Genomic DNA, 14,918 nt, shown 5'->3' on the forward strand with positions numbered 1-14,918 from the left:
GGGATGTGACAAGCAGACGCTGGGTGTCCCCAGGAGTGCTGGACCTCCACAAGGAAGTCTGGGAGGAGGAGAGACCACTGAGAGTACACTCCAGTACACACAGTGTGAATCTAGGTTTTGCACAGGGGCAGTCCTGCATTAGATTCATTATCAATAATTAAAATAATCTCCGTTACCAATTAAAAATATCATTTTAATCTATATATAATTCAATATTCAGTTTTTATAACATTAGAACTATATTCCAGATCATGTAAGTGCTCACAAAAGGGCAGAAGGGAATACACTGATGTTAAATTTAAAATGAACCTTAAATGCACTACAGTTGCAAATTATATTCCAGAATTTGTTGATTTTAGGCATTTTAATAATTATGTGACAAAGGGGAATTTTCCAGTGCTCTATTTTCACCTCAGGAGTATATTGTTTACATTTACTTCTTACATCATCATAACCAGAAACTGACCGACAGTCAGGAAGAAGTAAAAACAATGTCAGTGTTGCCAGTTTTATCTGTTTTTAAAAGTGACCAAAGAGTACAGACAGTGGTACAGATTTAATACCAGCTGGTTTCTTAGTGCTCTAGGATGAAAAACATTAGTCATCTCACTGTCCTTATCTTGAGTTGTCACAGGCTGAACACACAATGTGTTTTATTTTGGGACAGTCTGTGTTAATTTCATTCAGTAACTGGTGGAATCAAAGCCAAATGTTTTGCCATTTTGATCTACACAGTGCACTGTCGGAAATACACGTCCATTGGAAATTTTACTGTAACATATCTTGGTCCAGCTGTTCAGTCAAGTATATGCTGTGCATGCTCTTCCATGCCTCTCTGTGGTCAAATACAATATTTCTGGTTAATATTATTTTCACATTTTCTCCCACAGGTCTTGAAACATTCTCACATTCTTCTTATACTACAGTATATATTCAATTATTGTCAGTTTTGTGACAGTATTGTCACAGAAGGCTTCTATAAATGTCAGGACTGTCCATGTCATTAGAGAAAAATAATATATTCACTATAAATCTTAACTACAACTTGTACAACTTGTACTCACGAAATACCACTGTGAAATCAGTATAGTTCAACTATTTTAGGACTCTTCTGAGTAAAAATGGCATGTGACATTTTTTAGAAATGAAACGTTAAAGAGTATTTGAATTGTTAAATACATTCTTAGATTATGTGCAGACTTTATGTTTAGTCTTTCCAAACAATGCAGTACTCAGAAAAACCGGAGCATGGAGTTACTAAATAATGTATTTTACTTGTATAAAATAGAATTGTTTGACAGACGTTTCTAGACATGAATCCAGTCAGCACTGCAATGTTAATTGATTCATCTATTCCTTCAAAACATTTTAAATGAATAAATCTTGTTAACCCCAGTCAGTCTATAAAGACAGTAAGTGGATTGTATTTGATATATTTACCGCCAAGCAGGTCTCATTCAGAAGTAACCTATGCTTATGTTTCTGTAGTAATGAAGAAGAGCAGTACTAATTTATCCTAATCCCCTGTTCCTGTGAACATCATTATTTTCATCTAAATTTCCAAGCCATAGCATATCACCTTTCTAACGTTGTTTCGGTTGCTTCTGATTAGAGATTATTTTCATGTGTTTATTTTAGAACATAAGAAAGTATCCAAGCAAGAAGAGGTCAATGAGTGCATTTTGCTTGTTAAGTTGTTTTATAGCCATGCGAAAGTTAAATTTCATCCTGTCATTATTACAAATACCTGCAGTCAGGGCCTCAATCACCTGACTGAGAAGCCTTTTCCAGATCCCCGCACCTCTGCGTCAAGAACTATTTCCTGTCCTCCATCTTTATTAGTTTCCAATTGTGAATCTGTGTCAGTTCAGCTTTCCTAAATGGTTCATTCCAAAGTTCCCTATTTCTTTCACAGCTGACATTTCTTGTGACATTCTGAGAAAATGTGAGAAAGCACACATTATCACTGAAAGTAGGAACAAGGAAGGTGGAAAACCCCATTTTTGGGGGAATTTACACAGAAGGGAGATATGATAAAATAGGTTATTTCAATTTCTTTGACTGTCCTTCTCAGTTCCTTCCAATATAAAGATTTATGAGCTTGAACTCATGTGTGGATTTCACTTATTTTGAGGTTACCCCTTTTTGGAGTTATTCATAATTGTGAATTATTTTCTTGAACACGGTCCGCATCTTAAATAAATCAAAATGAAAACTAATAAAAACATTTCATAATGAGAACTTTAACATGCTGAATTAATATCTTTGACACTAGCCATATCTCTACAAATGGTGTTGTACACAGCACATTTGTGCAGTATATTTAAGGCCATCTCTTCATTTCAGTCCACTTAGGTTTTACCATCAAAACACAACAAGCAGTTTTTGATCAGAGGTCAGGGTAATTTTAAATAATAACAGTTTGACAAAAAAAAAGGTTAATTCACCATATAATTATGGAGGACGTGGCATATTTTTATTGAAAGACTGTTTGAAAACACCTCGGATGTTGGTAGCTGTCAGTTCATATTTACCATATTTACAGTACATGATTTTTTACAGGATGGGTCCACTAATGTACAAGCACCTTGTTCACAGGGACTCACAAAGACAGGTTACAAAATTACAGAAAAACAACACGTACAGAAAGCTGTTAAAAAATATAGTTAAAAATAAAAGGCAGTCACTGGGCCCATTTAACCCATTTGGTAGACAGTGCTGGTTTTGTTTTGGTAGTTTTCATAGTTAGATTAGGTAGTTATGTGCTGTTAAATTGCTTTTAAAATATTAAATTATCATAGATTTTTATTCTTACAAAAGCATCAAGAATTAAAAAAACAAACTACTATTTAACTAAAGCCCGTTTTTATTGCAGGGATGTTGGACTTCAATATGGCTGCGGCACAAAATTTAATAAATACATGTGGTGTCTTATTCAAGGTGACACTGCAGCAAATACAGTATTTTAGAGGTAGGTGTGTGCAGTTCTCATTACCCCTGGGCTTGTAGAAGGGTGCAGCAGTTGTTGAGTCAGGTTGATTAGCAACTGGTAATGTCAAACTTGAATTAAAACCAAATTCAATTGCCAAATTTTAAATTTTAAACTAGTAAAATAAATACAGCAATTATTTCTCTCCAGTCCATGGGTAAGGCCAAGGGGAGGCCTATTCTGTGTCTTCCTTCATAAGGAGTTTCCGGTGTTTTGTTTTCTCTGCAATGGAACTACCAAGATATTGTAGTAATCAGTGTACCCGGAAAACTTATAACGAGTGATCTCCGGGACATAGTGAAGTACAGCCCTTTGGGTTTCAAGCCAACAAAGCTGAAAATACAAGCTGATATTTCTGTAGTCACACGGTCTTTTGAGAGAAGAATCAGGAGTACCTGTAGCATTGCTACCCACTATTAAATTAAAAGCAGAGAGTAACAGTAGCACACTCCCAGGGTAGGCAACCATGGTCTACAAGTGCCAGATTCCTGCTGGTTCGTTTCAATAAGCACATTGACTAAGGTGGAAAACACAACTGATCCGACTTCTTGTCCACTTAATTAAGTTCAATTAAGCCATTAAGATCTGAGGTGGATGAAACCCAGAAACGCACGCAGTACTCCAGGGCCAGAGGTGCCTGTTACCTCTTTTCTATAGTGTTTCCAGGGCAGACTCTGCGCAGAGATGCGCATCCGGGGCAGACTCTCCGTAGAGAACATAGCCTTTGCCGGGAGGCACGCCTGCTTTCAGTGCTTCTGGCCAGCTCTGAGTTTCACAGAACGTCAACAGGATATCAAACACTGCGGAGTAAAACACATATCCAAAGAGTTAATTCCAGTAACAAGTGGAAACAGCACCTGGCCCAGGCAGCCAAGTCCCACAACAGGATTGTTTTCAACCCATAATATTGTTGCATTCCACTCAGATACATTCTATCACAGAGGACAGTCACCACTCCGGGCCTCTTCACCCCACTGCCCTCAGGCAAGAGATACAAGAGCATACGGACACTTACCACCAGATTCCTCAATAGCTTCTACCCACAAGCAGTGCGATTGGCGAACACATTTAGCCATGCCCCTCGGACCACACCTACACCATCTACCTCATTATGATTTCTTATTTATTTATTGCACATCTCCAGTCATGTTTACACGTCTGCATTGTTAACATTCAAACTGTTTACTTGTACATTGTCTACTGTTTGTTTGTATATTGTCGTGATGCACTGTCTGCACTTTGTGTTTTTTACACTTGTTTTAACAATCGAGTGACCTTCTGTAAGAATTCCATTGTACCAGTACATGTACCAATTACATATGGCAATAAAGTTCAAGTTCAGACACCGTATCCAGTGACGGATTTTCTTTATCATTTGTCATTTTTTTTGCATTAAATAATCTTTTGTAACCCAAATGGTAATACAGTTGGATGAAGGGCACTGCTGTTTATTCTGAAGAAATCTGCTGGGATGATTCTGTCAATGTTCTCGAAGATACTGAATACTTCTATTAGGCCCCTTGTAGTCTTCTCTGTTCAAGACTGAAAAGCTTTTGCTCCTTCCTCTCACTGCAGGACTCCTCTCTTAAAACCACGAGTTTTGTATCTGGGGTCTCTTACTCTCTTCACCCCAATATAACTAATTGTCCCCAAAATAAATAAAAAAATAATTTCACTGTACATTTTTTTAAAATAAACTTTAGGAAAAAAAAAAGGTCACCTCTGCTTTATTTCACAAAGGAATTCTCAAACCAGCAATGGCTTTTCACCACTCTTGTCTATGGGAAATTGCAATCAGGTTTATAACATGATAACAGTAAGGTAATACGATTACTTTTCTTTAATACTGAAACAACAAATGGTGCAAAAGCCAGTGTCACTCAGCTGCATACTGGATTAAATTTGCCATGCAGTTTTCTGAATGAGAAACAAAAACAATCCTTCCTGTGATTTTCGAGTGCAGTTTAGTCATCACTGTTATTCACAAGAGAAGCACAGCAAACCAATTTGCTCACCTTGATTGATTGCAAGTATCTTTGAGTGGAAGTTCTTTGCATTTGTTTTTTTGACCATGTACTCCTGGATTGGTAGCCTGGCTGTGCACACACAGCTGTCCATTGCCTTCTGGTATGTTATCTTCTAAAAGAAACATAATAAAGCATTTTTTGGCTGGTATGGGGATGGCGATGCAAATTATTCCAGAATATGATGTTGTTCCACTATATCATTAGAAATCGTTTTAGAAAGCCACTTGTTCCTAGTACGTGTTGCAGGAATCTGTTGTCAAAAATAACTTACCTTCTGAATACTTTCATCCACCAAACCCCCCAGGATGTACACCTTGTCAGGATCTACATGTTCCAGAGCTAAAAAGCCAACAGCAGCGCAATGAATGTACTAGCATTATGAGACAAAAATGCAATAACACATGCCTTCTGGCTTGGCTGGCTAGCCTGCCACAGTATGGTGGTATTGAAATTAGAAAAAGGACAATTGTTACAAAACTTTCTAATCTTTTTAAAATTAGCATCTGTAGGAACATGGACAATGGACATAACTGTATTTAAAAAAGAGATCACATTAAAGAGAGGGAAAACTAGGAATTTGTCACTAAACTTTGCAGGACCACTGACTTTAATATCTTCTGTCACCTTTGTCCCTAACATGAAAGCACCACCATTTTTGTTTCTTAATCACATGAGCAGGTTACCTAGAGCACACCACCATGGTTAGTCTCCAAACGTCTCTAGTCCAAACTATGGTCTTACCATGTTCTGAGTCAGGAGTCAGGTATATTACACTATCCAAAGGGAACAAATCCAGCCAGCTGTCTTCTGTTACATCCATCTAAATACAGATAAGTAAATCATTAAAGATTACCTCCTTACTACTAATAAAATACAGTGCCAGCCTTTGTGATTAATGGCCATATTCTAAAGCAGCTTCATCTTTATCTGTGCGATTATATACTATATTTATAACCGTCAAAGAACTTAAACCTCTAAACTACTGACAGAATAAAGTTGCATGGGAATTAAGCATGATATTGACAGAAAAAGAGACATGATGTACTTTTACATTCATGTATTCCAATACAGAGAGTGTCCCTTTCCGAACTCAAATAGCACAAGGATAGTTAAATACAAAGAAGCATTAAGAGACACATAATTAACAAGGTTGTCTATTACTGGACAAAATATTAAGTTTGTGCTTATACATTCAAAATGCAATTCATTCTACAGAAGCAGTATGCTGTAGACGATATCATTTTGGAAATAAAGACTTAAATATTACAATGTGTAATGACAGTTTGAGATGTGGACTTACTATATATACTATAACGATCATCAAAAGAAATCACACACTTCACAACATTATCAGGAATAAACCCTGATAATATTCCAGGAACAATAACATTCAAATTAATTATGTGGATATGTCAAACAAGTAGCACATGTGACCCCTGTTTGAAATACACACTGTTCATCTGCCACACACACTTTGCACCAAGATGAAGGTGTCTTAGAGAACTCTCTCCAGTTCTTCTCATAGGGACTGGACAAACACGCCCACTGTTTTCCAAGCTCTAGCAGGTCTCCCCACAAATACTCAATGGAGCTCAAGTCTGGCGAGTAGGATAGCTATTGCAACACAGCTGTCACATTCTCATCTCAGAAGAAAGCCAGACCGCATGAAGAGGTTTGTTGTTCCGCTGGGATGTTGTCATTTCAAGGTGAGCCTGCAGTAAGGGCAGCGAATGAGGTCCCAGAACTTGAGCAATGTAATCTTATGCAGTCAGATTGCAATAAATCACTAAAATATTGAGTTCTATAGTGAGTGGAACTCCTCCCAAGACCTTCACACTGGGATTTCCTCACATAATCATTCTAAATATATAGAGAGAGAGGGTGATAAGTGTCTTGTGATGCCCATTGTAATAGTACCTGGAGGTCCAATATCAGTACTGGAGGTACCAGTATGTCTGCAGGACTTCATTCCACCTCAACTTTTAATAGCCTGAATCAGCTCATTACTGGCGTAAATGCCTCTCAGCTCTTCAGGTCCTATGGCTTTAAAGAGAGCTAGAGACCAGAAGACACACTGGCCCACAAGGACCCGAGCTGGAGCACACAGCAGTAATCAATGAAGAATGTCCCAGCCACAGACATTTGTGACATATTTGCTTTGCACAGAACGCATGCTCCAGGGGTCTTGCTGCAGAGGCACCTACCACATAGTTCAAAAACCCATCATTCTTTCGCAGGCACTCCTTGTACAGCAGGCCGTCTTCTCGGAGGCCTGTCAAGTATAAGTGGAAGGGATTGGCAGCTTTTCTGTTGGAGCCATACAGCCTCCTTATTTGGCCAGCTAGACGACTTATTTCCTGAAAAGAAAACAGAAAAACCTTCTTTATTCATGTATCATATTTGTAATAGCAACCGAGCAAAAGCTACTTTTGCCAGCAACATTGTATATGTGCAAATGTTTTGAAAACTGTACTTTTACTGAACCAAACCAAGCCATGTTAGAGTACAAATTTTCTGAAGATCCTGCATGATGCAGAAGCAGTAAGGATAATATGGAGTTTAAAAGGGAAATCCTCAAGGACAAAAAATAACAATAGTCCAAAAAATAACTTAATGTAATAATTTTCATGAATCAGACAGATATGAGCTGCCATCGGGGACAATCAAACACATAACATACAGATTTGTTTAAAAACGTGTATAGATAACAGATTAAAGGCTTTTGTACCCTTAGTAAAAAACTGAATTAAGACGAAATACAGGGAACTGCCAAAATAAAGTGTTTTGTTGATAGTGGTGGAAGACGCTGTCTCGGGCACCGTTCCAGAATTGCCGATAAGTGTTCAACTGGGTTGAGATCTGGGGACTGGAAGGGCCTTGGCTTATTCTTTACATAGTTTTCACGCTTACTGAACCATTCAGTGATCACTCGTGCTCTACAGATGGGAACATCGTCGTCCTGGAGTATTCCACTATCTTCTATCAGGATAGAAATGCTTCACCATAGGATGAATGTGATCACTCAGAATGGCTTTGTATTTATTGGTATTTGTTTTGCCCTCTAAGGGGTTGGGTGGGCCTAATCCATGTGAAGAAAATGCATCCCACACAGCTGTCAGAACCCTTCACCGTGGAAAACAAGCACTTGAACCTGTAGGCTTCTTTTGCCATGCACCACATGTGGACTCATCTGCTTGGTGAGAACAGGGTGAAGGATGACTCATGATCATGTGACTTCTTTCCACTGCTCAGTAGACCACCGCCCGTGTTCTTTGCACCACTTTTACTTGCAAAAGTGCTGTTTTAGGTGTAAATTGGGGTAAAGGCACTGCAACCCAACCACAGTATCCCTCTCTGTGAAGACCTTGATGTACTGTACTTGATGAAACTCCCTGCTCAACTGATTCAGAGCTGCACATCTGCTTTGACCTGCATCTAAAACCAATGCACTGGCATTAGGGTCAAGGAGTATGTGCTTTCGTCCACAGTTGCCCCTAGCTGATGACGTTGTTCCCTCAAGACTTCCATGCCATCACCTAAGTTCCACTGTTCCTCGTGAAACATCAGCAAGTTGAGTAGTCTTCACCACTGAAGCTCCTGCCAAACCTCTCTCAAAGTCACTGAGGTCTTTTCTTCTGGCCATGGTAGTCAAAATAATGGGCAACTGAGCCTGCCCAGCATTTCCATACATGATCCTGAGCATTATGAAATGTAAACTTCTTTATTAACTCAGGAACCACACTTGTATGGAATCACCTGCTTTCAATACAAGTTGTATCCCTTTATTTATTCAAGTGTTTCCTTTATTTTGGCAATCATCCTGTATTTGTGTGGCTTATCTGCTAATTCAGCATAGTGGCTTAATTAGAAATTGTACATGTTTTGTACACATTAAAAATAAGATGCCTTTCTTGAAGCCACACCAGACAGTTTCTAACTGGTCTTTCAAGTCTATACTGGATATCTACATGGACTTTGAGTAGTTAGATGTGTATTTTAATCCTGCAATTTATTAACTTGTAAATGACCGCATGTCAAAACCCACCTTGTGAGACATGAGGTCTGTCATGCTCAAATCAATGCAGAGTCTGGGGCCAACAGTTTTGGCCTCAATCAGGCGTTCTTTGGTGATCGCTTTTACAACACGCTTACTGTGCTGAGAGCTCTGCAGCATATTGCCTGCAATACAAATGCAAGCCACATGTGACAACTAAACCACACATTACTTCAAATTCCCATTGGGCTTTGTGATTTTATTTAGAAAAGTTTCATTTAAATAAACAAAAATATTTTCATAGCTTTGTAAAGCGTAAAAATAGATATATTTTTAACTGTTTGCCGAACATTCTCATAACATTACATGGAGAACTTAGGTTAAGTTAAACAAATGGAATGTGTTGCCAGGCACCCACCAAAGGAATATGTGCGATTTCAGCATTACCTCTCGAATCCGTCCTATCACATCTTTCTGCCATTAAGTGACACTATGTACCTGACTCCTCAATGCGTTTCAGCTTCCTTCTCTGTTTCTCTTCTCTCCTCTTGCCTTTCTTTGCAGCCAGTGTCTTCTCCCAGTTCTTCTGCTTCCTCAAAACATTTCTCTGTGAAAAGTAACAAACAAACCTACAATACATGCATGTACATAGGGGATCATCTTCCAGAATGCAACACGACCTCAAAATACATAGGAGTGAAAACCTCATGATTTTGTGTTCATCTAATATACTCCTATTAGGGATGAGCACTGGTGTGTTAAATATAGAGCTTTGCAGCACTATAATACACACATCAGTAAAGATTTTACATAAAAAGACAGTAGTATATGGTGTTTTTACAATTTGCCATTTCCTTTTAACTGGATTTGCCCGTGGATACAAGGATAGCATCACTGCATTTGAAGAAAGACTATATAATCTTTAATGGCTCACTTAAAGACAGTACCACCCACCATGGGTCTGTATGTTTAAACTAGAGGGAAGAGAGACATCTAATGGATAAGAAGTGTTCCTGCAGTATATAGCTTTTCCCAGGTGCCAACTTGAGCTGTTACCTGGAAAGAGCAGACCCAGGGCTTGGCACAGATGCTTCTGTATAGCACATTCCCGATGACCAGATCCTCTTCTTATGAAATATAACTTATAACTGAGGGCAGTTCAACAGGGGGGTATAAAAGGAAAATAAAATGTATGTCCCCTAGCATCTGCCAATTACAAACATAAATGTCCCATGTGAAAATGGATTTGTTTAACTAGCTTTTATTTAGAAAATATGTCAATACAGTTAAATTTCTATTTATGTCAGAGAACAGGACTGATTTATGGTCTTACGGTTTTGTTGTGTAAGGACAGGTCAAGGGAGCTTAACCTCAACAGTTACAACAGAGGAGACTGAGAGAAGATTTGATTCAAGTATATAAGATCCTGAGTACAGCTAGTGCTTACCCAGGAATCTATTTTATGTGCCCGATGAAGGTCAATTACAGTCAACTGCAATCCAAAAGAACTGGCTTCACCTACAATTATCTAAAGATATGCTGACTTTATTGGCCCTGTGGTCAGATATTGAAGGCACTGTGGCTAAGGATCTGCGCCTGTGGCTGGAAGGTTGCCGGTTCAAATACCGCAGCCGGCAGAGGAATCCTACTCCATTGGGCCCCTGAGCAAGGCCCTTAACCCCAACTGCTCCAGGGGTGCTGTATAAATGGCTGACCTCACGCTCTGACCCCAAGCTTCTCTCTCCCCATCTGTGTGCCAGTGTGTCTCATGGAGAGCAAGCTGGGGTATGGGAAAAGAAAAATTCCTAATGCAAAAAATTGTATATGGCCAATAAAGTGATCTCTTAACTTTCTTTTTTTTTTAAATAAGAAGAAACTAGATTAAAGACCTGCAATGGAATGGGATAGGTGTGCAAGGCCAAAGGTTGCCTTCCCCTGCTTTTCGCACCTCAAAATTAAAATCTGTGCATCCACCCAAGCTTAGGAGTTTTGGGAAGGACCATCACCATGCAAATGAAAGCGTTCAGTCGCACCGCAAAATGAAAATGCAAGATACATTACTTACCCTCACCTCTGCACCCTTTTTAAAAGTGTTTCAGAATCATGTTTCTTTGATCCCAGAGCATTAAAGTTAACGTACAGCAGCTGTGAGCTCTTAGAAATCTAATCATGGTACTCACAGAGCACGAGCTGTCTTGGCTATCAGTCCTGGGAATCTTCAGCGTCTCGCTGTCGACGTCAATACGCAGCAGCTCAAACATTTCCTGGGTTGACGAAGACTCTTCGCCGCAAATGTGGGGGTCCTCGCTCTTGTGTTGGCCTTTCGACATTCCGCAGCTCAAGGAGTGCTCGGATTTCTCAGTTTCACGTTCAACCATGGTTCCTTTCATTAAAATGCGCCCTGTGGATAACATATAGTTAGGTTACGTGTTAAACGTAAAAATAGTACAACTACACTAAGTATCCGCGTTAATGATGAACGTCAAAACTGCTGACGAAAAAGGCACATTTAATGACATCTACAAAATAAAGTCACGCGTTACACAGTGACACAAAATGATCTGTTTTATACATGTCTTATTCAGTTTTTAAATATTATGATGTGCCTACTTACGATGATCTACACCTACTCATCAGACAAAACTAAATCAAAATTCATAACCAATTGGAACTGTGACATTATGACATGGGTCAGCCCTATCCAACTATGGTTTGAACATATCAAAGATATATCTAATAGGACATCGCCCAGGAAAAACAAGAAAGTTTGAAATGAAACTGAGCGTCTTCTTGTGTCGAGTCTGGGTGTCTCCAGTTTTTTACCCGTGTTCTTAATGTTGTATTTGTTCAAAATACTGAAAAGAGATAAATTAACCATGGTACTGGTACATGCATTAAGTTCGTAAAACAAGATATTTCATTATTAAACTATACGTACCTCTTTACTAAATCACACTTCTCCGTCCGACTAAACTGACAGTTCTATTCAAATCTAAACTCTAAAACCTCGTGTCCGCCCATAGGAGTTGTTGTTGTGGCGCTTGTAATAGACGTCACCGTATTTCAATTTGTCGATTGGTCGAACTCTGGTGACGCAGAATTCCGCAGTTTTCAGAATCTGTGCATAACATCGTTTTTGTGGCGTCGCATTTCCAGACTTCTGTGCAGAATCTGCAGACCCGAATCGACGTAAGAGTTATTGTGGGGTGGCTTGATTTCAAATAAATATATAATACATACCCAAAAAACAGTGTGAAGAAATTCAACATTATATCACAAAAAGCTAATATTGTGAGCGTCATCAACACTGTCAGTTATCAACTGTGTTCTAAACAAAATGTGAAATAAATGTATTTGTATGGGGATGTCAGATTTCAGACTCCAAATTAAGATTTTGTCTCTCAGATCAGTTTTAGATTAAGAAAAAATAGTAAATACCTAAGTGGAATAGTTAAAATAGTAAATACCACGACTTCGTAATTATTTCATAATCTAAATGTGCGCGGATAAACTTAATGAAGCTTAATGTAATGTAAAACTGGGCCTTAATTAGGGACCCCCGAGTGTAATCTACGCATTTTTTAACAAAATAAGTGAATGATTGCCTGAGGTTAGTACAAAGTTTCTATGTATGTTGCCAGATGCTCCAAAAGATGGCGCTCTTCAGTTACTACAGGACAGTTTAAAAACGGAGATAGCTTTTTCTGTTTTGTTTCGACTTTTGTTTCGAGTTGTTGCATTTTTCCGGCAAAATATTGATAAAACATTATTTATTATTTAAATGCAAGCATCACTATCAGTATGACCAAAGAAAATGAAAAAAAAACAGATTAAAAACGTTTAATTACTTCTACTGCAATTTCCATTATAAATCAAATCAGTAATTATTACAGATATGGTATTGCATCAAAATAAAGCCTGTCCAAAAGCTCACAAGAATAACATGCATTTAAAACAAAAAATCCAAAGTCTAAAACAAAACAAATCTCAAATTTTACTAGAACTAAAATAACTAATCCTGTAATTTATGAACGGTTACTTGTCTTAGAAATATAGGCATTTTTATGTTAAGGTCTTAATATATTATCAGTGCAAAAGCAAGGCTCTCCTGTTCATGCTGTGTGTGTTGTGGTTATATGTGTTTCTCCACTGTTCTCAGTTTATCTAGCATACCCATTTATTCAAGGCAACTTACATAAAAGAATCACAGCTTTACAATGACGTATCACAGTTTCAGGCATTTGTCATGTAAATAAAGATAATGTGGTGATCTGCCTCAGCAGATGAACTGCAAAGGTTAATTCCATGTAGAACAGAGATGAAATCTTTGTAGAACACAGTTAATTCCATGCTAAAAAGTCCGAAAGAAAGAAGATAGGAGCCTTCTTCGGGTGTACTGTATGTGGGGATGAGGGATAGAATATGGGGAACTGAATATGAGGTTTAGGAAAGAAAAGAAATAAAATGTGAAAATGGGTAGAAGGAAGTGAGAGAGGAGGTCCCAAGAGAGAATCTGGGAGACTCTGGAAGCTTTTTTCCAGACAAACAATAATCTCACATGCGCAGATTTCTTCTCCACAGTAAGCATAACGTCTTTATCACCTGCAAATAAATATTCAGAAGAATTTAGACGCATAACCCGTCGGGCCATTTCATAGCGACTTAGAGGGTATCATGGTTGACCAGCAATTGAATTTCTAACATTGGGGAAAACACGAAGAAGATTGGCTGACTGTTTCAGGGAACGTATCAGAGCACTGAGGATCAAAGATTGTTATAATATTGTTATATTAGGTTCACGCTTTCCCCAAGATATCCTTGATAAAATACATTCTTTCTAAATCTCTTCAATAATGTGCAGATTTCTGCCTTCAACACCTCTATTTGAATTTGTCTCCTCGTTGGACCTATTTTCTGACCCCCAAACCTCATTTCACTCTTTCTTTTGCTCACCTGATATATCCGTGCTCTCTCCCACATTCCTCCACACGGCCGAGGAAGGCCCCACAGCTGAAATGTGTTATTTTCGGTTCTATTACATTTCTGTATTAACACCTGCTTGTTCCTTACAGGATTTTTACAACACCATCAGTTTTTAATGGAATATATAACAGGTTATTCCAATGATATAAACAATATAAGGTAAAACAACAAGTTATACTGTTGAAGAAGAACAATATAATTAGGCAAAGAGTAAAACAATACAATTGTGGCTTAAGAACAGTTTTGAATTACAGTAGCTATGAAGTGGTTCAGTGCTCATGACTAATGATAGTTTAACAGGATCGGGTGGGAGAGAAGGGACCGATGTTGGCAGGAGTTTCAGTCATGGAAGGACATAGAATCTTTTCAAGAAAAAGCTTGAACAGTGTCCTGCTTGTTTAGGCTATCACAGTGTTGTTCATCTGAACTGAATTCGGGTACAATACATGACATTAATATGGAATATATTAGCAGCAGTATACATGAGAAGGGTAACAACTGTAATGTTTTGTTTTGCTTCTTAAAAATAATAATCTAGAACTATGTTCTAGAAACACACAACATTGCTGTCTTCATTGTGGGGCTATACAAAATAATAACACTTAATAATAACTTCCCCATTGTGTAAAAAAATAACTTGTTTAGAGTAGGAAATGTTTCCCAGCTGGAAATATGTTCTACATAACAGTTAAAGAGGTTTTATAGATCACATTGAGATGTCTGAAACCCTTGTTTAAAGATGTACAGTAATTGGAAAGTTTTCCTCTTGTATGATAACGTTCAGTTCAAATACAGTATAATACGATATTAACTTATTAAATAAACCTTATTTTATATCGATGAAATCACATTTTTATTGCAAAATTATTATTTCAGTACAACGTTGTTGTGTCCTTGATCTTTGTTGCCTACCCTGACTGTAAAC

General features: G+C 38.1%; 1 protein-coding gene across 3 annotated transcripts; it reads right to left on the minus strand.

Annotated features, from left to right (window-relative positions):
- Nucleotides 1–1,689: 1,689 nt before the first annotated feature.
- On the minus strand, nt 1,690–12,065 carry trmt10b (tRNA methyltransferase 10B). 3 transcript variants are annotated; one of them, XM_069191529.1, is made up of 10 exons: nt 11,949–12,065; nt 11,191–11,411; nt 9,509–9,617; nt 9,062–9,195; nt 7,221–7,373; nt 5,758–5,836; nt 5,288–5,355; nt 5,005–5,128; nt 3,634–3,789; nt 1,690–1,935 (listed from the first exon to the last, which is right to left on the minus strand). In XM_069191529.1, exons 2-9 carry the CDS (start codon nt 11,398–11,400, stop codon nt 3,641–3,643), a joined length of 1,026 nt encoding a protein of 341 aa, XP_069047630.1. In that variant the 5' UTR covers nt 11,401–11,411; nt 11,949–12,065; the 3' UTR covers nt 1,690–1,935; nt 3,634–3,640. The 3 variants fall into 3 exon arrangements, with proteins under 3 accessions (XP_069047630.1, XP_015200875.1, XP_015200874.1); XM_015345389.2 differs by lacking the exon at nt 1,690–1,935 and having other exon boundaries at nt 2,455–3,789; nt 5,005–5,125; XM_015345388.2 differs by lacking the exon at nt 1,690–1,935 and having other exon boundaries at nt 2,455–3,789.
- Nucleotides 12,066–14,918: the final 2,853 nt, after the last annotated feature.

This window comes from Lepisosteus oculatus, chromosome 1 (assembly GCF_040954835.1).
Source record: "Lepisosteus oculatus isolate fLepOcu1 chromosome 1, fLepOcu1.hap2, whole genome shotgun sequence".
NCBI lineage: Eukaryota > Metazoa > Chordata > Actinopteri > Semionotiformes > Lepisosteidae > Lepisosteus > Lepisosteus oculatus.

Coding starts and splice junctions, on each gene's coding strand:
- trmt10b (XM_069191529.1), bottom strand. CDS start 11,400: ATGAAAGGAACCATGGTTGAACGTGAAACTGAGAAATCCGAGCACTCC. Junction 7,374..9,061: donor CAGACCTCATGTCTCACAAG/GTGGGTTTTGAC, acceptor TTTTCTTTTCAG/GAAATAAGTCGTCTAGCTGG. Junction 5,129..5,287: donor TGGATGAAAGTATTCAGAAG/GTAAGTTATTTT, acceptor TGTTTCTTTTAG/AAGATAACATACCAGAAGGC.